At 39.8% G+C, this 23,829-nt stretch overlaps 1 protein-coding gene across 1 annotated transcript in view; it reads right to left on the bottom strand.

Annotated features, from left to right (window-relative positions):
• Positions 1-3,352: 3,352 nt before the first annotated feature.
• The window catches only part of EGLN3 (egl-9 family hypoxia inducible factor 3), a 27,475-nt gene continuing 6,998 nt past the window's right edge, over positions 3,353-23,829 (bottom strand). Inside the window, exons 2-5 of the mRNA XM_017895901.1 lie at positions 10,627-10,746; positions 8,559-8,695; positions 6,144-6,217; positions 3,353-5,068 (exon numbers count right to left, since the gene is read on the bottom strand). Coding sequence (XP_017751390.1) covers positions 5,037-5,068; positions 6,144-6,217; positions 8,559-8,695; positions 10,627-10,746 — 363 coding nt within the window. The 3' untranslated portion in view covers positions 3,353-5,036. The remainder of the gene's footprint in view (positions 5,069-6,143; positions 6,218-8,558; positions 8,696-10,626; positions 10,747-23,829) is intronic.

Here is a 23,829-nt window from a genome sequence, read left to right as displayed (position 1 = left end):
ATCCACGTGGAGGAAAGACCCTCTACCAGCAAAAAGATTATAACTTGCTGAAGGCTCAGATGATCATTAGCATTTTTTAGCAATAAGGTGTTTTTTATTAAGGTATGTACATTGTTTTTTCAGGCATAATGCTATTGCATATAGATCCCATTGCACGCTGAATAGACACAGTATAGTATAAACATAACTTTTATATGTACTGGGAAACCAAACAATTGTGTGACTCACTTTAGTAATTTTCGCTTTACTGTGGTTGTCTGGAACCAAACCTGCAATACCTCTGAGGTATGTACCTGTTAAATTAATTTGTAATGACCCAGTGTTTAGCCACTCCTAAAATAATGAATTTCACTCAACTACTCTTAAATCTTCTTGCAAAATTGTGACAATAAAATATAACAGCCATTGTCTGTTTCTCTGACTTTTAAAAAAGAATCACAAAATGACCTTTATTTTCTGAAAAATTTCAGCCCTCAGGAGCATAAGCAGCAAGTACTTCCAGAAAAGTTGACTTTTCTATGTGCTGTTTTAAAAGATCAAACAAGCAAGATCCAAGGAAGAAACGTGATTTTCAATATTCATAGTTTTCATGGTGTTTAAGTAAGGCAAAGAGCCGTGTTTTAAAGAAATTAAAATAGCATCTTTCTACAGGCTACCATAAAAAAATAGGTGGACATGGCTCAAATGGTTTTAAGAATTAAAAATGTTTGTCCATCTCTACTTAATGTCCCTCAGAGGTGACAAAAGTAGGCCATTTAATTTATTTGATGGAGAATTGTAACAGAACTCCACTGACATCTCAGCTCTACCTTAAGTCCAAGCTGGGAAGTTATGTGTATCAAAAAGAAAGGAAATCTGTTTACTTTCCTCCCCCTAAGTGCATCTGACACAAGAACATGAGGGCAGCAGCTTGCACATTGTCTAACTGTCCCAGTGTGTTGTGGCCTGATGGAAGTCCTCCAAATTGCACCCAGGAAATCTCAGCTTGCTTTCTCTTCCAGATGGCCTACACTGCTTAACTCTGATACGTGAGTGAGGGCACGCTTCATACAACTCATGCTCAGCATTAGCCCAAGAGGCCAATGCTGGATGTAAACCCAAAGTTCCTCCACAATCTGTGAGGCATATGGGAAAGATCCCATTGCAAAGTCAGGAGAGAATACAGCTGATGTTTTCTGCTTGTGTGGTTTTTATTGAATAACTGACACTCTTTTAGGATGGCATGACACCCTTGCTCATAACCATAACATTATATAAAGATATCAAGCAGCAAGCATTTAAAACTCCCCCTCTCCCAACTCCACTCATTCCTGCTCTTTTGGCAGGAAGGAGATTCCAAAGACAACAAATACTGAGGAGCTGGAAGTCTTCTGTCAAATCCTGGTGTGCTACTCCATCACTGCGTAACCTTGGACAAGCCACCTAACCGTTCTGAGTACGTTTCCTCAGCTGTGAAAGAGGAAGAGCTGACTCACAGTGGTTGCAAAGAATAAATATGTGGGAGCACGTAGCACAGGGCCTGGCATATAGGTATTCCCTGAGTATTTCGAGTCATCTTACCCATTGTTCTCAGCTTCTTTACATCACAACTCTTTAACCTCTCTAGCCATGGCCTTGCAAATGTAAAGGTGGTGAACCATGGTAAATCCTGACCTACAACACAACAAGAAAACAGCATACTAAAACCCATACTGGGATGAGAGTAGATTGGGTCTGAAAGTACACTGGGTCTTTAATATAAACCAGCATATATTATCCAACAGAGTTCAACTATAGACAGCTTCATTTGAAAAGTTTATTTCCTCAGGGCACAGTGGCTCACGCCTGTAATCCCAACACTGTGGGAGGCCGAAGCGGGTGGACCATGAGGTCAGGAGTTTGAGACCAGCCTGGCCAAGATGGTGAAACCCCGTCTCTACTAAAAATATAAGAATTAGCCAGGCGTGGTGGTGGGCGTCTGTAATCTCAGCTACTCAGTAGGCTGAGGCGGAGAACTGCTTGAACTCGGGAATCAGAGGTTGCAGTGAGCCGAGATCGCGCCACTGCACTCCAGCCTGGGTGACAGAACAAGACTCTGTCTCAAAAAAAAAAAAAAGAGTTTATTTCTATTCTGTTCTAACAATAGTCTCTAACCACCTTACTAACCAACTCTTCATGCCATTCAAAAGATTCAAGACTGAAGCTAAGTCAATGTTGTATCATTTTTTAAATAACTTTACTAAGAATATCCCTTCTGCTTGTCCTCATAGTCAATCAAATATATAAGTACCTGACATGTCCAAACTCCTATCTTATACAAACTGCTGACCCAGCGTGGTGTTTCCCAACATTGCTTTTTAAAACACAGGAAATTTCAATACTGAATGGGCAAAAGAAATTAGGACAAGCCAGCCTCTAAGAAACCTGAGTTAAAGAAAAACAAAATCATGTCTGAATGGATAATTCATGATTCTGACAGTCCAGCATTTAATGGTATTAACCACTCTACTAAGGATCTATCTAATGCACTTAGGTAAGACTTTTTATTTCCATGAAATTGGATCTTTGGTTCAAAATTTAATCTCCTACCAAGAACTCTGGACTGTATAAGTGACATGGTGGTGAGGTAGGCTCTTAATATTTCATTGCTGGGAATATAAATAAAATTGATCAGATTATTTGCCAAATAATGTTTCTTTAGCAGGGCTAACTCCTCCCCTAAGTGGGCTGTCAAAGAGTGGAGCAAAAAACAGACTCTGAGCATTAAAGTTGTATTTTCCAGCTTAATTTTCCAGGACTCAAATTGAGCCATTAAAAAAAAAAAAATCAGTGCACATAAAAAAATTGGTTTATTTGCTTGTAGGACCTTTGTCTGGAAGGAACAAGCAAAGCCTTGGAGGTCAGATCTTTTGGCATATTGACTAAAGTGAAAGATACAAGACATGCTTTTGGAACTATATGATCCTCCTTCAGAATACTGTCACTATCATTCTTATGACATTAGGAATCATGAAAAAGATATAGTTACCATTTTACAGAATATAAAATTCTTAATAAACTTCCTCCTTTCTTTCCTATTGAAATTTTTCAAAATTGTTTGAAAAGGGGAATTTACTCTGTCCTATCTGAAACTAATGTTATTTTACTAATGTTGTTTCCAGGATATGGAAGGGCAAAATATAATTTGTTCAATTGTCAGATTCATAGTGGTCAGTGAATAACCTATTCATGGGTAAACAAATATGAAGTGACACTATGACCAAAGCTTTCTAAAACTCTTAGTGTAAATGTATAAGTCAATAATGTTACAAAGATGTGTGTAAAAATTCTAGCAAGCTCTTCCTGCCAAAGATGGAATATATTAATCAAACCCTAGAATGCTAATGTAGGAGATTAAGTTTGTTCAACAAGTATTTACTGAGCCCTCACTATGTTCCAGGCACTATTTTAGGTGCTGAGAGTATATTGCATTGGTTAAAAATATACAAAATTCCTGTCTTCATTGTGCTTACACTCTAGAGAAAGGATACAAGACAATAAACATAATAAATAAGTAAATTACGTAGTAATTTAGAAGGTGGTAACTATTACTATACAACAAAATACAGCAGTCATGAGAATGAATGGTGACATGTCTTATCTGGAAATTTTCCAAAACCAGAAGAGGAAAAAGTAAACTTCTATCTTGGAAGACTATATATATATATCCGTACATAACAAAGGAAAATATTTCTGGCTCTTTAATGTTCATGGGATTTTCAAGCAAGAAATTAAAGGGAATTTTAAAACATGAAAGTAGTACTGAAAACTAAGAAAAGTAGCTTTTGTAAAATACGTGCTCAATAGCGAGTTATTGAGGCAATGCGATCTGTGCTTACTGCAGGAGTAGAAGCTTCCACAGTTCTAGCAAATTCCATGATTCTGGCCATACTGCCAACCACAGCAGATCTGGAGAGCCAAGTGGGCGAAGAAAGGCTGCTAGGGACAGACAAGAACTCAAATAGCTTTGAGATTTTTTTTTATTTCTATTTCCTTTTTTAAAATACAGCACCCTGTTTTTTATTGTGTTAAAGGGTGAGCTCATTAAAAAGGAAAACTGAAAAAAAAAAAAAAAAAAAAAAAAAAAAAAAAAGAAACACCCACATTTCCAACTCCACCTCCCCTCTCAAATTGTTCAAGATGCACACATGTTTATTGTATATCAGTAGACCTACTCTTTCCACAGTTATCAGAGGTTAACACAAAACTACCAGGGAGATATTTTTCCTTTGATTTAAATTCAAATTCCATTCCAACAAAGCAACCAAAACAACTAATATCTAGTTTTTTAGTTTCTGGGGAATTAGGTTCCCAGGTAAGAACTGAAAATGGAGAAAAAATTGTGTTGCCATCTTTATTCAGAAAGTCATTATTTTCAGCAAAATGGGGCTGAGGCAGAAAAATCCAGGTTGCACGACTGGGAAAAAAGGAGTGTCTGCCCCATGGGACACTTATAAATTGTTCACTCTGACAGCAGCCCTTTCTAGAGGTATTAATGTCATTAGGTTGTGATAATTCTCCAGAAAGCCCAACAGCCCTGGATTAAGAACATCTGGAAATTGTTCAGATGACACAGATTTCTCTGTTTCCTGCTGTTAAGACTTCCATGATGCCTCTCTGTGGCATCTACCCCCTCCATTTTTTTCTTTACAAACCTCCTCCTTTCAAATCAGGAAGTATACATAAAGTGCAAGTAAGGTTCATTCCCTCGCTATGCTCCTAGGCTCTTCTCTTGATAGTCAGTATTACCGAATCTATCAGTTCAACCGCTGGCCGAATAGGAAGTCTGCAGGAATTTCTGGTGTTAGCAAATGAGTTCATCTGGCAAAGAGTATCTGAAGATCAACAGTCTTGGCAAGAAAACATGAAGTACCACACACAAGACAGGGATGTGAAGGATGCAAGAAGTAGCAGGGAGATTGTTGTCACTGAAGAGGCCATCTTTGGATCTCAAAGAATTTAAGAGAATTCAGGAACCATTACTAAAATGAACAAGGCCAGCGGATTTCAGAGCACGGTCAGTCTTCAGTGAGGGCAGATTCAGTTTTCCCTGGGTTGGGGACAGAAAGGAGAATAAAGAGGGTATGGAGTCAGCTCTGATGAGTTTTATGTCACAGATGTCACCAAAAAGCCTCCAGTAAACACTTCCCATCTTATATAAGCCTCCTAATAGAGCTTTGCAAAAGGATCCTCTCTTGACTTTGCAATGGGATCTTTTCCATATGCCTCACAGATTGTGGAGTAACTTTGGGTTTACATCCAGCATTGGCCTCTTGGGCTAATGTGTTGAGCATAAGTTGTATGAAATGTGGCCTCACTCACATATCAGAGTTAAGCAGTGGAAGCCATCTGGAAGAGAAAACAAACAGATATCCTGGGTGCAATTTGGAGACCACTTTGGTATTTGAGAGGTATACAGTCCAAATGGGCTATGGGCTAGGCAATATTATATATGTGTCCTTACTGCAGGATCTCTTAGAGCCTTCATTTAATATGCTAGTGAGCACTGTGACTCTTTAAGACAGGCATACAGTATGCAACATTTCCCACATTTCTGGGACCAGGAATTTACCAACTTGGCAGGATTTGTGTTTTAATGCAACATATTTTGGGAAATGCTGCCTTCTAATACTGGTTGGATGGGATAGGAATAGTTATATGAGTTTATATAGTTATATGAGTTATATGGGATAGGAATATGTTATATTCAGTTTATATTACATGAGCCCTGCTGTTATACTGAGAGTCACAGTCTCACCCAATATAATAAATTTTGCCATCATAACTGGGTTCCATTACATTTCCTTTGCGATATGCCAAAAATCATGGGCAAAATTTAATGTTACATTTGACTGGTTAACACTAATAAGAAAAAGTTAACTATTTCCCATCTATCATAAACCATCATACATTCAGTGGGCATTCTCAGGGGAAGCCCCTTGCATTGTTTCTGATTTTTCTAAGAGCCCTAAGGCCAAGGTTTCAGGATAAAACCCATCAAGATGTCATTATATATAAAGTTAAGCTGTAACAGATTGAACAGAGCATGTTTAAAAATATATAACATTGAATAAAAGTCAAGGATTAACTTGATCAAAAGTCACAGAAAATTATCAAATACATACTAGTTAAATTCCTGAATTTCTTTTTGGCTTCTGCCCTTTCTTCAGCATCAAAGTACCAAACGGTCATAGCATATCTATGAAAGATAAGCAGATATAAGGAAAGAGGTTTAATGCTACTACTAAAAACACAAATGTCCTATAAATCTCACATTAAAACTTTTAAAGTTTTCCATATTATTATAAGTCTACCCTAATTTTTTAAATTTTTTTTATTTTTATTTTATTTTATTTATTTATTTTGAGATGGAGCCTTGCTCTGTCGCCCATGCTGGAGTACAGTGGCGCAATCTTGGCTCACTCCAAGCTCTGTCTCCCAGGTTCTCCTGCCTCAGCCTCCTGAGTAGCTGGGACTACAGGCGGCCACCACCATGCCTGGCTAATTTTTTACATTTTTAGTAGAGACGGGGTTTCACCATGTTAGCCAGGATGGTCTCGATCTCCTGACCTGGTGATCCACCTGCCTCGGCCTCCCAAAGTGCTGGGATTACAGGCGTGAGCCGCTGCGCCTGGCCAATTTTTTTTTATTTTTTTATTTTTTTATTTTTTTTTGAGATGGAGTCTTACTGTGTTGCCAAGCAGAGGCACGATCTCGGCTCACTGCAACCTCCGCTTCCCAGGTTCAAGCGATTCTCCTGCCTCAGCCTCCCAAGTAGCTGGGACTACAGGTGCACGCTACCACATCCAGCTAATTTTTGTATTTCTAGTAGAGATGGGGTTTCACCATGTTGGCCAGGATGGTCTCGATCTCTTGACCTGCCCGCCTCGGCCTGCCAAAGTGCTGGGATTACACGTGTGATCCACCATGCCCAGCCTGTCTACCCTGATTTTAATTTAAAATTAACTTCTCTGGTTTTAATTCTATTTCAATGTAATAAAATGCATAATGAATTCCAGGTATGTGCCAGAAATTTTCTTGGGCATTAGGAATTCAAATGACCCTGTGATCAGATCTTCTTCTATGATCTCAGGCTCGAAGTAGGGGAGACAAGTGATTTTGCAATAATGTAACAGATAAACATGGTCTCTACAGAAAGGACTAGAAGACAGTCATTCTGCTAAAGACTGGGAGACCCAAGTTGGTGGCGAGAACATAGAGAAGAGATGACATTTGAGTGAAGCTTTGAAAAACAACTTATGTAAATCACAGTATGTTTAAAACTCTTGGCTTGCTTTCTTTAGTTTTGGACATTGAGGCAAAATTACAATTGAATAATATAATGCCCCAGAGCTTTCTACTGCATCCCCACTAATTTGCTTTATCCCATTCATTGGATAGACTGTAATGGGAGCCATTTCATACTTGGTTTTTTTTTTTAAAGTTTCATTTTGTAATGATTATTAGGTACTGCAATTTCTACAGCACTTGAGTTTTTTTCAAGGGCTTCTCATCAACATTTGCTAATGTTTTCCCTGTAAGGCCAGTCATCATGATATTGGGGAATAACCAAAGAGTTCTGCCACAAACAACAGGGTTTAGTTACATACCCCATAAAACACAAAAGCTGACTTCAGTGGTAGAATTGGTTCCCTGCTCATCTAGAAGACATTCCAATGTGGCAGTTAATATATAACTGGGTTTAGGGCTAAGCTGTGTGATTTCGGGAGGAGGACACATGTGATCTTAATTTAATTAGGCTTGTTAGGGTTTAATCATCATCCTATCAAAACTCTCTCCTCCTGCCCCTGAATGCTAGTCTCAGTATAAGCTGCACTCCGTAGCCCTCCAATGCTGCCTGGTTTATTGCTTTAGACAGAGACAAAGGGAAATAAGAGGCAGAATTGAGAATGAAGATTTTTGTCAAGATTGTCTAGATCGGTCCTAAACAATACTAAGGTGCTCAGTTACTCTGAGAATCTTCATGTGCACATAAAGAAAAGATTAATAAAACATTCAACTGTTGGACCATGGATACAGCAAGCCCAAGCCAATTTCAAACCTAGGAATAGACAAAAAGAGAAAGTCAAAACAAATTACTCTTTCGTTTCTCAAGGTTCTTTCTCTGCTTGCAACTAGTGGCTTGTAAACTCATCCAAAGTAACCAGACAGAATTCCTGATATGTGACAGCCAATATTCTCTAGGCATAGTTCAACATTTGTTTTTTTTAAAAAAGGGTAAGAGAGGTAAGAGAAAGGAGGAACGGAGAGAAGAGAAAAATACTCTTGAGAAATTGGAATCCAATATGCTCACCTAATAGAAAACAACTTGTTAATAGTACTTTCAAACTGAGGTTAGCTTTAGTATGCTAAAGAATGCAAAGCTTCCTCTTTAATTTTTGTAGACTCCAAACAAGTTTGCTATCAGCTATGGGGTGTGATCAATCCCCCACATGCACAGGACACATGTTTAGAGAGTTCTCTGGAACTAGGGTTTATACAACGAACTCCGGAAGAGGAATCATGGCTCCAGCTATTACCTGGTTGCGTAAGAAGGCTGCACTTCGTGTGGGTTCCTGCGATCTGACCAGAAGAACAGGAGTCTGTCAAAAATGGGCTCCACATCTGCTATGAATGATTTCCCCTCTGGAAATATCCGCAGGATCCCGCCATGTAGCTTAAAGACACAAAGAAGGGGGATTACTTCTTACCTCTCATGTAGTTTATCGACAACCATATTTCAGCCCCATTTAGAAACATGCAATCTGCTAACCACCACTCCAAATGCATGGTACCCCAGATTTTTACTTCAACCTAATACTTTGTACAAATTTTTTTTTTTTTTTTTTTGAGATGGAGTTTCACTCTTGTTGCCCAGGCTGGAGTGCAATGGCATGATCTCATTTCACTGCAACCTCCACCTCCCTGGTTCAAGCAGTTCTCTTGCCTCAGCCTCCTGAGTAGCTGGGATTACAGGCATGTGCCACTATGCCCAGCTAATTTTGTATTTTTAATAGAGATGGGGTTTCCCCCATGTTGGTCAGGCTGGTCTCGAACCCCCGACCTCAGGTCATCCACCCACCTGGGCCTCCTGAAGTGCTGGGATTATAGGCATGAGCCACCATGCCTGGCCACTTTGTACCAAATTTTATACCAAACTTGGCTAGAGATATCTCCTTATTCACCTTAAACCAAAAAAAGCATTCCCACCGCCCCCCACAGTCATAAAGCCCATGGATGTAAAATAGAGTACTGTTAGACTGAATCACACAGATTTGCTAATATTTGAGTGTTTTTGACTTTAAAAAAAATACCCAGCAATTTCACGTGGTTCCATCTAACCATTAACAACTTTCTAAGAAAATCATCACATGTAACTTCCCCTTCAATTAGAATTTACAGCTCTTCTGAACTCCCTTAACTCCTATCTGACCTCGTTATTTGGAAGTTACATGCTCTTTTTTCTGAACTCTCAGACCACCTAATCTGCACCTTTTATGACATATATCACTCTTTTCCTTGAATTACTTTTTCTTTTACATGTCAACCTATTTCATCCTACTAGAATAACCATATTCAGTGTAGAGTTCAGGCCTTACACATCAATATTTCTTCATAATACAATGACTGACACTAGCAGGAACTCAAATATTTGTTGAATGATTGCAGACCTTCCAATTTGTCATTACCAATCTGATAACTTTATTCTCTCGTCTCTATTAGCACCTCTCAAGATTTTAAAGAAGACCTAATGGATGTATTCCAGTCATGTTACCAATGTATTCCAGAGATGTTACCAAACAGGGAGAAGAGATAGGCCTTTTCACTGATTCAATGGTTTTCCAAGTTTCATTTTTCTGACTCTGGATAAAATATTACTGCTTTATGACAGCCAGTATTTGCCTAATGAACAGGAAATGGAGATGCAGAAGGTTCAAAAGCCAAATAAGCTTGAAAAGTTATCTGACTTTCCAGACTCCTAAATCATTCTTAACTTTCGGAAAGCATACAGAGTCCACACAAATGTCTATAAGCATGGAACCAGGCTTCATATCTCCATCTATCTATAAGTTCTATACTACAAAAATAAGCCACAAAGCCTTTGGCATTCACAAACCATAGTAAGCCATGGCAAGCAGCCATCAATGAGACATATCACCCTGAGGGAGAGGACTGTGTGGGAAATCTCTCTTGGGGATGGTTTTATATCCTACAGTTCTATTTTTGTGGAACTTTCCCAGTGCTGCTTCTGGGAGGGAAAAGTGTACATCTTATTCTGCATTGACAGTCAGAGCAACTCTGATTTAAACTGAAAAAAATTAATCATTAATCCTAATATCATATTACCTTCCCTTCATCAACCACCCTTCTCAGAGGTAGGGTTAATAACCACCCTACCTATCCCCCTCCAAATTAACTTCATTATTTTCTTCTTAACAACTTTAGTACTAATTCCATTGTCGCAGGAGGTTATGAAGTGGAAATAGAAATGTTTCATCAGTGGGAGACAGGGCAACTATGAACTCAATATAAACTCTCCTCTAAGTTATCTGAATCATTTTCCTATAGTTTTTAACCCCACACTCTACTCCCATTATTCAAGAGTACCTTGGCATCCCAATTCTTGTTCAGATAGTAGATGCAGGTGATGCAGCGACCATCACCGTTGGGGTTGTCCACATGGCGAACATAACCTGTTCCATTTCCCGGATAGCAAGCCACCATTGCCTATGGAGAAATCCCAAGAAAGCTGGTTAATAAAGCTGAGACAGACAATCTTCTCCTCCCACTGGTGAGCAGATAAGTAACACAGTCTCCTTGGGTGCTATGTGACATTTACAGGTAGTTGCTGGCTTCTTAATTTCATGTATGGTACATAAATTTGGACCCTTCTGTGCATAAGAGTAATGGCCAGGTCACACTATGGCTCTGTCCAGTGGAAAGTGGTTCAACAATATTCCCAAAGTTCTAGAACATTTTATATAGTCTTTCTTAAAGTAACCTATCTACATGCCCTATTTGCATAACCTATTTGGATGCCTTGCCTTTCTTCAATACTCCTTTTTGGAAAAGCAGTTTCTAGTGTCCCATGCTAGACCTACAAAATCAGAGTCACTAGGTGTGGAGTTCAAGGATTATGACTGTTTAGCAAGTGCCCCTGAATCACTCACACTGTTTCAGAACAATGGCTAAAGGTACTTGCATACTCAAAGTGACAGAACCAATCACCAAAGGAGGAAAAGGTCAGGCTTACTCAGTAAAATGCTTAGGATAGACCGAATAGAGGAAGATCAATAGGAAGTCATGCCCTAACTTGTTAACAAAGACAACACAGGGAGATTCCTTTCAGGAAAAAAGCCATGCATGTATCTTAATATGTGTTTCTTAATGCATGTCTTCTTCCTGATAATTATCAAATCAGGTGATAATCTGAAGTTCTCTTTGTCTAACTGCTACCTGTATCAATCAGGTGGAAGAATAAAGTAGAAAGCCATACCAAAAATCCTACTGAAAATTACTATTAGAGAAAACAAACCTCTAGTTGTTCCACGGGAAAAACTGTAACAGAGAGTGGGGAGAGGGAAGAAGGCAAAGTATAGAAAGCCAGTTCTTTTCTTCACAGGATACTGCCATGTTTTAACAATATTTTTTATAGGGATGCAGTAGGTGCAAGGAAAATATTGGAACCAACAACATAAGATGAGAACAGGGATTTTTTTTCCTGTTCTACTCACTGATGTATTCTTAGCACCTAGGACAGTGCCTGACATATAAAAGGTATCCATCTAAAATGTGATAAATAAATCAATGAACTAGTGAATAGCTCTTTCTCTAAAGAGTAAATTCACATTTTACCAAGATTAATAGCTATTTCTGTCATTTTAAAAGACCTATCTTCAAACATGCATGTAAGGATCCAGGCCATAGATTTCCTGATAAATGGCAGCATTGCTTCATTGGTAAAATGACCATTTGAGTACAGCCCCAAGCTAATGGGCTAGTGGTTCAATGAATCAACTTGAACGTGGCTGCCGAGTCACTCTCAATAGTAGCATGAAACTACTGCACCTATGACATGGAACTAGGCATCACACACCTTGCATACTAGATCGTGCATACCAGATCGATAATAAGGCTGAATAGTAACTTGACTTTACAACAATTTTAAAGCTTAAATCACCATCTCTCTCAAACTTCATATCCTCGTGCAGCAAACAATCCCCATATCCTGCCTTTGAACATGAAAATGTCAATGCAATGTCATCCTTAGAGCTCAAGTTAGGTTGTTAGCTTGAGCATCTTTCAGAAGGTGAAACTGTGAGGCAACATCAGCAATAAAGATTTAACAAATGAAGGTACCACTAAGCAAAGCATGGCTTGAGGAAGGGTGATTGGTAGCAAACAGAATTGAAGGGCCTAGCAAGAGAAGAAGAGATACATAAAGTCACCTATAATGACTAAAGAATTACCCACCCCTGGAAGCAGCTATTAGGATTATAAGAGCCACCACAGAGCCAATAATGAAAGTCGCTTAAGCCACAAACAATTACAGGCTGGATTCCCTATTATCTCAGGCTCCCCCCACTGAGTGTCTGAAAAGAAAAAGTACGACATCAGTGCTATAATCTTATATGCTTAAACAGCTCTTCTCTAAGGAAAAGGTCAGTGGTCTGGATGCCTACCATAGTTCACTCTGCAACTAACTGTGATCCCAGGCTGTCTCTTTCCTATAAAGAGGGGATTGGGTTACACATCTGTCAAAGGCCCAAGAAGATCTAAGACTTGATCTAAGCATCAACCCTTGAAAAAGCAACATCATTCTTCAGGTCATTAAGGAGTGTTTCTCTGCCTCAGAACTCAGCTCAGATTAAAATATTGAAGAAAAAAAAAAAAAGATGGATACAGACTCACAAAAGCACGCCCTCTACTACATGCTGCATCTATAAAACACACAGAGACAAAGAGCCAATTCCAGAGGACTTACTATTAGGACAAAACCCCTACATGTCAGCAAAGTATCTGTCTGCTTAAAGGGGAGGAACAGAGATAATTTTTCTGGCCAGAGTGAATATTCACCCTCTCTCCTGGTTCCAGAAACCACATGCATCAAGCTGGAAACAATGGAAGGAAATCATTTCAAGCATCAGTGGGCCAGTTGAGGCTACATTCGGCCAATTGTATCAGTGTGTTTTCTGGATGAGTGCCATAGGAGATGGGTCTTTGCTTGGGCACATTCCCAACTATTTGCTCGTCTTTGACAGGGTCTAAACCATGAGGCTAAGGATGCACGGAGAAGCAAGCCTGACTTTAATAACTAGCCATTCACTTCTGTGCCAATTTGTACACGGGGCAGTAACAAACTCCGGAAGCAGATCCATCCAACTGAGTTGCTATCTAAACCTCATCAAGCTGGGGAAGGGATTTAGTGTTTAACAGAAGAGAAGCCTTCAATGCTGTATTGTTAAAAGAACGGGCCAGAGTAATTTAATGATCATATAACAAACATGCCAAGCAATAAACTGACACATATCAAGAGGATGCCTACTTTAGTACAGGCTTTTTTATTTTCTAAAACTTCCTGACTAGATTAATATTTGAAATTTACAGAAGTTTAACACTTTAATGTCATCTCCAGCAGCAAATACAGTATAGTCCTATAATTCTATTCTTGGATATGCTGATAAATCCACGTGTCCCCCTACACATTTACCGTTCTGTCTGCTGACATTATATAGTGTACCCACCCCACCTCCCACCATCCCCATTCCCAGAGGCCTCTCCTTAGCTCTGTAGCAATAAGAAATGAGTGGAGAGGTGAATCAGGCAGGCCCAGACTGGCTCTAGACAAGAATATGTGCTCTAGACACGTATGCAGCCATGTCCAGACAAGAAATGTATATGTATTCTTGGAATATATACAGATACATAGAACTGTAACAGTCAAAACCCAGTATAAAAATGTGGTCCCCAAATGCCACAGGTGGAAAAGAAAACAGTGGTTCTGGTAAGAGTTACCAGTAAGCTGACTTCATTAAAAAAAACAAAACAAAAAACAAAACAAAACAAAAAAACCACCTACCTCATCAAGTCCAAAGGTAAAGTTGAAAAATAAAAGTCCAGGATTTCCATTCCAATGCCTAAACAGAGTGCTCCTGAATGCCATCAACCGCAGCTTGACCGCAGGTAAAAACCATTTCAAAAGCTCAGCATCAATGACCTCCACCATCCACTCAGCCATGATGATCATTTTTTCAGACCCACAGGTGAGAAGGGGGTACACCCACCCTGCGGTTACACTTACCACTTCTCTACTAACACTTACAACATGTATTTTCATAGAAATGTCTTTTAAATTGCTCCTGATGTGAGACAGATTCGCTAGTATGACTCAGTCTTGAACAAGTTATAATCAAGTGGCATTTTATACAAAATTTAACTCACCAAATTAAAGTATTAATTACATCTCATTTTATTTGCAAAATTTGCAATAAATGAAAATCCATTGTTTAAGATTTGTTGAGAATAGCATGATTTCAAAACTATGTGGTTTAAAAAAAAAAAAACAACTATGTGGTTGAAGGAGCTTTAAACTAGTATTCTGATCTACCGACAAATGCTAGATCCCCTCTAGCTGCTAAGGAGAAATACCAGCCAACCTCTGTAAGGATTCATTTTGAAGTAAGCAGAGTCTCGAGCAAAGCATACTTTTAAATAAAATGCAACCTAAGGACGGGATAATCTACATTTAACTTATTTACACCTTGGTTTGTTCATCTGTGAAATGGGTTTATGAAGACTCAGGGAGATAATCCACACAAAATGCTTAGTGCATGGCCTGGCACACACTAAGTGCTTAATAAATGTTAGCTATTTTTGAAGATGATGTGTTACGTTTGTCTTCCCCTCAACTGAAGCTGTAGAATGTCTCTTCTTCAGAGATCCAATTCTACTTAAGTGTTTTGTAGTTTTGAATCCAGGACTGGCAAACTAAAATAGCTTTCGATGTTTGCCAGTAACAAATGATTGAAGCCAATCAGGTCTACATGCGTCAGAACTCTGGAGTGTGTGTTATGCCACCTACACTGAGGGGACTTGCTGTTATTTTCAATGAAAGCAAATCTTCCGATTTTATGAGAGTAGCAGGCGATCAGATTTTTATGTAAACTCTCCTAAATATTGTTGATCCCAACTTTTTAATCAGGGCTATAAATACATATATATATATAATATATACACATATATAAATACATATACATATACATATACATATACATACACATATATCAGGCTATATTTTGAGATCACTGTGTGAGGCCTTCCAAGAAGTGAAGCTACTTTGAGACAGCTGCTGAGTGGGCACCTTCCCCATCTGTCTCCACCAGACTCAAACACATCCTGTCCCAAGACAATGCCTCATCCTTAATGCCATCCACATTCCAATTGCATCCTCATACCTCGCTCCATCAAGTCCTTCCCCCATGTCCACCCAGTACAGAGCAACAGAGACCCAGGATCCTTCCCTTCTTCACCATAAGGTACGACGCCACAGACAACTAGATGTGTAAAGAGTTGGGGGCTGGGTGCAGTAATCCCTGCACTTTGGGAGGCCAAGGTGTGTGGATCACAATGTCAGGAGTTCAAGACCAGCCTGACCAACATGGTGAAACCCTGTATCTACTAAAAATACAAAAATTAGCCGGGCATGGTGGCACGCACCTGTAATCCCAGCTACTCAGGAGGCTGAGGCAGGAGAATCACTTGAACCTGGGAGGCGGAGGTTGCAGTGAGCCGAGATCGCACCACTGCACTCCTGCCTGGGTGACAGAGCGAGACTCTGTCTCAAAAAATATAAATAAGTAAATAAATAAATAAGAGTTGGGAAGAAATACATGAGACCATGCACCTTCTTTTGCTTGGTAAAACAGCCAAGCAACTCATCACAATGTAGAATGCGATAGCTGAGGTTTCTGGCCAGAAATGGGTCTCATTTATATTCGGGTGACAACAGTCTAGGTGACAAACTTGCCAATGTTTTTAGTCAGCTGTGGGTAGAGGAGCTAAAGGCTACACTTCCAGGGCTATTTTTCTGGGTAGTTTATGTTCAGCACATATTTTAACACACACCTTGACTGCAGCCAGTGAGCAGGGCATCCCCATGATCACATACTTTAGTACTTTAGGTCCTGCCTTCATCAAGGCACCCTGCTGAAGTAGGGGCCCCATTTGGTAATTCATCTGAGGGAGAAGAAAGGGGATTAGTAACTGGAACAAAGGCACTATATGTGCTAGTGGCAGCTCTAAAACTGAAATTCTCCTATTTAAAAAGAAAGTAAAACTGAAAAACCCTTTAGGTATTCAAACTGCTATATGCAGGCATACTGGAGGAAAGGCTGGAGTGAGAAAAAAAAAAAAACCTGAAAGAGACATGCTCTTTACAAGTTTTATTAAAAAAAAAAAAAATCTAAAGACAAATTAAGCCAAAATGTCCAATTCCATTATTTTCCACTTGGCTCTGACAAGCAGTAAGAGAAAAGAACTCAAAAAATCATTTGCCACTTAAATCTGGAGGACATGAAGAGCAAACTGGAATTACTACTTTAGCCTTCTATCATCTCCCTTTTCCAGGGATATGTGATCTTCAAGGACATTTTGTGGGATCTACTCTTGTCAAGTAAATTAAATTCCTACAGAACAATGTTTGCAGGGCCTCTTTACAAGACGATGGCAACTATGCAAAGCTTTCTCCAAGTTTTAAGAAAATGTCACTGACACAAAGTTCACATTTGCTGCCAGCTGGATGTATCCTTTATACAGAATTGCACAAAAAAAGATCTCAATGTGATGACGAAGCAGTGCTAACTAGTAAGTATTAAAAGTGCTTTAGAATTTTTATGCATTCAAACTTCACCTAGACAGGCATGAAGAAAATAGTTGTGGCTAACGTGAGCTCTTAGAAAGGTAGGAAATTTTGTGTCAACTGTCATCAGTTATCTTGGCATCTTGCTGGTTATCTTTGTTGTTGGTTAAGAGCAAGCCTAGCTAATCTATTTCCTGACTTCTAGTGCTTCTAGTTACAGACTGATTTAACGAAATGAGGGGGAAAGAGAAAATACACTTTTGGTGGGCCATTACACAAGCCATGTCCAGCCACCATGTTCACCTTCCCAAAGCTTCACCATCTCACCAGACCATTTGGAAGATTCAGAATACCAGACAAATCCCTGTCAGGTAGGTAATCCTTTCAATACACCCCAAATTATTCATGAAAATATTTTTTACTACTCTGTTTCCATAATGCAGACTACTTCTGCCTTCCTCATTTGTCCTAAATCCACACTAAAAATAATTCTTCTCACAGAACCTGCTTACCCAGAACACTACACATGACCTCCCTCCCAAGGTAGAACAACGGTCATCATACACCTACATCTGAATTTTCTAATACTGTGGAAACTTCAGAACTTCTGAAAATAAAAAATAAGAAGTAATAACCGACTCTTGGTTGCTTTAGTGAAGTGGGTCTGCCCACACCCTCCTGGTCAGGCGAGAGCACCATGCCTGAATAGCAGACAATTTACCATCTTCACTTTAAAACCTGTCCTCAGATGAACTTGGTCCTAGCTTCAGGATCATTAACTACCCAGAGCCTGGAAGCATCCATCTAGTTCTCCTGGGTCAGTGATGATCGTTCTACCAGGCACAATAGCCCTTTGAGATTCTTACACTAAAAGGATGTAAGAAATATGCATGCACACATAGAAGTCTGCACAAAAGTCCAGGGGGTTCAAAGGCCTCTAAAGTTGAACTGTGCTGCATCAAGATTCTATTCCAGGAGATCCCGCACTTCATGCACGACCTTCTGAGTGAATCACCCTCCCCCAAGAAGCCACTGAAAGGCTCAGAGGCCAGGAATTTAAGAGACTATTGTCATTCCTTTCTGCATTGTGGTTAATTCTTCTCCTTGGAGGGGATTCAGCCAGAGCCCATGCAATTAGGCACAGTAAACAGGCCCGGCGACATCGCCATATTAATACAGGGTGTTTGGGTTTGGGCAGGCCGCCCTTCCCGTGGAGGACTGGCTCTAAGCCAGCAGGGTGATGGCTGAGTGACAGGGCTACGTGCGCTGCGTGAGGGTGGCAGCAAGCCCACACCCGAGCACACCGCCAGGCAGCCTAAGCTGGGAACGGACATTGGGAATCATCCCCCTCCCCCATCGCTACCCCAGTCACCAGAGAAATGTTTTCAACCAGGCTTCCTCACAATTATAAAATCAGCAAAGGTCAGTCCAGCCCAGGGATAAGGACATCGAGACGCATTTAACCATTTCCTTTCTGATGCCTTTCCCCAAATATTAACAGCTGCTGTTCCCTGAGAATTCATGTAGTCGGGTGGCATTTTGCACATACCTTGTTTAATTTCCTGGTTACTGGGAAGGTGAGCAGCAGTGTGTGCCCTGAGTCACACTGCTCACAAGTCCTTGGTAGAAGTCATTAACCCTAGAACTTACCCTATGGACCTAGAAGTTATCACAGGTATTTCTTTAGAGAAACACAATATTCAACTTCCTTTGATATGAGAAAACAGCCTTATCAGAACAATAAAACATCACCTATGGCTCTCTAAAGGCTTTGAGCATAACAGAGACAAGGAATACTTGTGACTGCAGGCCCATCAGAGAATGGAGTATTTGAAATTTTCATCTGAACTTAATCCTAAAATACTTAAAGAAGCCATAACTCAAAATAATTGGTAAGACAAGACTTTATTAATGGATAATGTACCAAAAAATGAAGTTACCAATCAAAACATCATGAAAAATGCCTTGAAACAATCATCTTAAAACAAGAGAAACCTACATATGCATTTCAGCACTTGGAAAAACAGATCTGCTGAATGAAAGAAATGACACACAGCAAGTCAGCGTAGATTAGAACTCATGAAATTCAGTGGCTATATTTATTTACTAAACAAACATTTGTATAGAGTTTACTATGTGCCCGACACTGTTCTGTGTGCTTCACAAATCGGACCCTCCTTCACACTTCCTAACAACCGCATGAGGTAGGAACATTATCTCCATTTTACAGATGAGGAAATGGAGGCACAGAGAGCTTGGGTAAGTTGCCTTTTTGAACCCAGTCGGTCTGGCTGAAGAGTGTGAGGTCTTAAGAAATGCTTTACCAACTCAGTTTATCTAATGTCTAACATTAGCAAATTCACCCCACCTCATTTTTGAGGGAACTAAGATCTTTAGTTCTACTTGAAATATTTGACTCCATCTACCTCATCCTTGCCTATCACCCTTCCAGAGTGATGGAAAAATCACAAAATACAAAAAATTGCAAGAATATTTTTTAAAAGAGTATCCTTGGTATTCAGTCTGTAAACTCAAAGGTCCAAAAGGGGGAATTTTAACAAAGTCAAGAGGCCAAGAAAATTGACCCTACTTGTACAAGTTGTCTTGTCTTTGCTTTGGTTACTCCCAGTGCAGATCAACCTCAAGCCCACCAAAAACTCTCTGTAGCCCCTGCAGGGCCCACATGGGCCTCAAATGCAGTTGTCTTGCCAAAGGCCAGACATTCACCTCCATTCACCATAACAGGAGGGAATTGGTTCCAAAATTTGCTTCAATTCTAGTTCTGGAAAATTAAATATATTGGTACAAATAATAGGCTATAAATGTGTGTGTTTCAACATGTAGATTTTTCTCAAAGATTTCCCAAGTGAACTAAAAATCTGTTTTTTGTTTTTTTAGTTTTAGCAATAAATAATCTAAAGTCTGATCAACTGACGTCTGACTTTCTTGTCAACAAGGAAACTGTAGGAAGATACATCACCATCCCTATCTAATCTCTTCTTAACGCATTAACTTTACTCAATGGTTCTCAAACTTTAGCATGTATGAGATCAGCTGGAGAACGTGTGAATTTCTAACTCAGGAGGTTTGGGGAGAAGCTGAAGAATTTGATTTTGCTGCATGTTTCCAGATAATGGTGATGCTTCTTATCCAGGGACCACAGAGAACAACGACCCTATATGGCAAAGTCAAGAGTTTTTGTGCAGTGCCTCACCCTAAATGATAAAGGTAAAGAGGAATTAGTCAACTGCACTAATTAATTTGGGGAGCTGAAAGTGGGTGGGTAGAGCAGTAATGAGGAGAATTACTCTGGCAGTTTCTGGCACCAGCTTTGCAGTGTCATTCCTGAAGCTGGCAGGAAACTTTCCAATTGTAACTTTCTAGCATTGCTGTTTTGTGTGGGCCTCTGCCTCTGAGGATTACTGTCATATCAGCGCTGGGGTTGAATGTTGGTGCGAGTCTGCTCTCTCCAGGAATCAAATAAGAGGCACTGAAAGCAACTATTTTCCTTCTCAAATGGAAATGTCATCTCAATTTTAATGCCTTATAATCCTAGAGGTAGACATACAGTATTATTGTGCCTATGTCTAGATGATGAAAGTGGGCTCAGAGAACTGACTTGCCCAAGATCATAGGAAGATGAAATAAAATCTGAAGTGTCCATCCTAGTGTCAAGTGGTAGGTGCTGACCAAATTTAAGTTCAAAAATGAAAACAAGCATCTAACTCATCCATAAAGAAGTAGAAATGGAAGACCATGAAACTTGCCAGGGGCTGAGCTAGGACCAGAATCTGGGGCCCTGAGCCTCATGGCCCTGGCATCTTCGAGCCAGACCTGTAGGTATGAGCTGCCAGGATCCAGGTGTGACTCGGGTATTTCTAGGATGAAGCCTAGGATTTTGAAACTGAGGGAAAAAAACTTAACAAAGGTAAGGTCCTCCTTTGAGATGGTCTCATATAACATGTCACTCTAATAAAATATTTAAATACTTAGGCATCAAATTAGAGACCGAGCTGCAGCCACCCGTCTTCCCCCGTCATTCCCCCCACCACCCCCCCAAAAAAATTCTAGCTTTTTTTTTAACACTCAAATATCCATCAAAATCAAAGTTCCTTTTGAAGATGAAATTAAGCCAACAAGCACTTATGAAGTATAAGGGACTGTTCTAGGCACTGAAAGTATATACAAAGCTTAACAGTCTCTGCATTCAAGGAATTTCTGAGCACACGGTGGGCAGCATAAACAGCCCAACAAACCCAGGAACTGGGCAGCCTGGATTGAGCCACCAGAGTTCTGGGGAGCAGAAGGGAAGACTTCAGGGAACAGGTACTAGAAGGCGGTAGAGATGGATTTTTGATGAGTGGGTGACAATGGGGAAGCTCATTATGCCTGGCAAGTTAGTTTCTGGCATTTCAGGGACTGGGAGGAAAGGAAGGCAGTGGTAGGAAAGTAAGTGTAGAAAGGTCAGATGTGGTCAGATATAGAGGGCTGTCAATGCTGGCTAAGTTTACAGTCTTTACAGTGTTGTACAGTAGATAATGAAGAAAGAACATGATTGGATTTTTGGATTATTTTGTTTTAAGCACGGAGACTGCATGCTTAGAATTGGGTTTGGGACTACTACACTCTAGCGAAAGTACATAAAATGGATTCCAGGGAGAACAAGAACCAACGGCAAGTGATTTATGGTTACAGTAAGTTACTTAAAAAAACTTCCCCCCTCAAGGATTTTTCTACTAAGAAAGGGAAGAAAATTTAGCTTAAAAAAAAAAAAAGACAACTTGAGGTTCTGTGGTGAACCTAAAAAGCAAAACTAAACAAAAAAAGCACAATAGGCCCTTCACTAGCAATACTGCATGTTCTTGCCTGAGTCTTCAATATTTTGTGTTTAAAAGGGGTTTTGTTGGCCTGGCCTGGTGGCTCACACCTGTAGTTTCAGCACTTTAGGAGGCCTGGGCAACATGGCAAAACCCCATCCCTATAAAAATAAATAAAAGGGGTTTTATTTATTCCACTCCAGTCATTCAATTTAACCTGCAAAACAATATGAACATTAAAGAAGTAATTTCCCTTCCCAAAAAAAGGACTCATCAGTCATGTGGGTGGCATTGAGATTTCTGAATGATGGTCCCTCAGGTATGACCAGATAGACGAGTAGAAATGAGAAGGAAACTGGAGGGAGGGCATGGGCTGAATCTTTGTTCTCAGTGTCCGGAGAACACAGAGCAAGCTCTTTAAGATGTACAAACTGTCCCAAACAGTATATCCTTACAGCTTCCAAGCAATGCTCAAATGCAATTATCCTGACAACTCAAAAACAACTTCAGGTTCTCATATTAGAATAAAAAAGAGATGTTACTGACACCTGGAATTGAGTTTTTCATTTTGTCTTCTTCCCACTGACAAAGAATTGAGGTTACTATCATATTATTTGATTCTTTGTATTCTGGAATTATTTTTGTATGGCAACGGTAAGTATTTTGGCCTCATTTTGGAAAGAAAAAATAATGTTTAATATGAGATAGGCACATGTACTCCAGAACTTGAGAATCATTGTACCTTCTAAAGAATCAAAAATTAGCTTGATCTAATAAGGCGGTATTGACACTGTACTGAACACGGAGAACACTAAGTAACAAGGTACCAAATGAATCCAATACAAGATCTGAAAGCCTGCATTATACACCAGCAAACCCAGGGTCTGTAAGGCTGGGATTGTGTTGGGACCAGGGCAGGAAAACATGTAGTCACTACAGACTCACCAAAAACAGGGACAGAAACTCACTCACAAATCAGTATCGAAACAAGATGCAAAATTAAAGTAAGTGTCATACTGGTTTAAGATGGAAATAATCGAGAGAAAGGGGGTACAAATTCTATGTATAATTAACCAAGACAACGAATCTTGCTTGGCAAACAGACACATAGCACTGAATCTGAGCCAAATCAACGGCTCCTGGCAATCTGCCAAAGCTGAACTCCTTAGTCTGGCATCATAAAATGTCTGTTGTATTTACAATTCCAGTGCCTCTGGATTCAGCTACCCGCTGGGCACCCCTGGCAGATGCCCAGCAAAATACATCTGAACTATCATTACTGTCAGAACATGTGCATTTGACAAACACTAGAGAAAAGCAACATCCGTTTCTTAGAGCAATATTAGTTAACAGCTACAAAGTGCTGCTACCAAGGAATTGTCGAGTCTGTTGCCGTAATAATTAACAAAAAATTAATAACCTTCTCCATAATGTTAACCTGCAAGCTACTCCTTGGTCTTCAGTGGGCACAGATCAAAATGTAATTTAATTTACCTATGGCTGCAAAGTTGGGTCAAAAGCAGAGGCCTTGCCAAACCAAACATGGCCCACAGGTGAGCAACCTTCCAAGCTTTATCCTGAAATGCACAAGATGCTGAGGGTGCTTAAACTCTGCTCATTAGAGGTTGGGTAGAACTGCACCCTGACCTTTAAGCTTCCTCAGAGAAGTCTTTCACACATGGTGTGTTCTTGGGATAGGGTCATAAAATGGAGGGCTATTGTTACTTATGAAGTTACAAGTTTTTCCAGCCAGATTCAGGAATCAGGAAAAATTTTACCACTTTTGCTTGAGCTGAAGCAGAAAGGTTAGAAAGGGAAATAATTCATGATACTCCAAAGCCTAATGCAGAGACAGGCTTGCATAAACTCCACCTAAGGGTGTTTATCGATTTGCAGTCAGAATTATATTTAAAATTCCCAAATAAAATGGTGATGCCACTGAATTAACCTACTGACCCTGGGCCCAGTCTATGTGATTCATGGACCAACCCCAGCCAGTGTAGCCCCTTCTCTATTTTTTTTAATTATTATTATTATTATTTGAGACAGAGTTTGGCACTTGTTGCCCAGGCTGGAGTGCAATGATTTGATCTCGGGTCACTGCAACCTCTGCCTCCTGGGTTCAAGCAATTCTTC

This window comes from Rhinopithecus bieti, unplaced genomic scaffold (genome assembly GCF_001698545.2).
Source record: "Rhinopithecus bieti isolate Rb0 unplaced genomic scaffold, ASM169854v2 scaffold_21703, whole genome shotgun sequence".
NCBI classification, from domain to species: Eukaryota; Metazoa; Chordata; class Mammalia; order Primates; family Cercopithecidae; genus Rhinopithecus; species Rhinopithecus bieti.
Note: the sequence above shows the minus strand (reverse complement) of the source record. Positions and strands in the feature narration are given on the sequence as shown.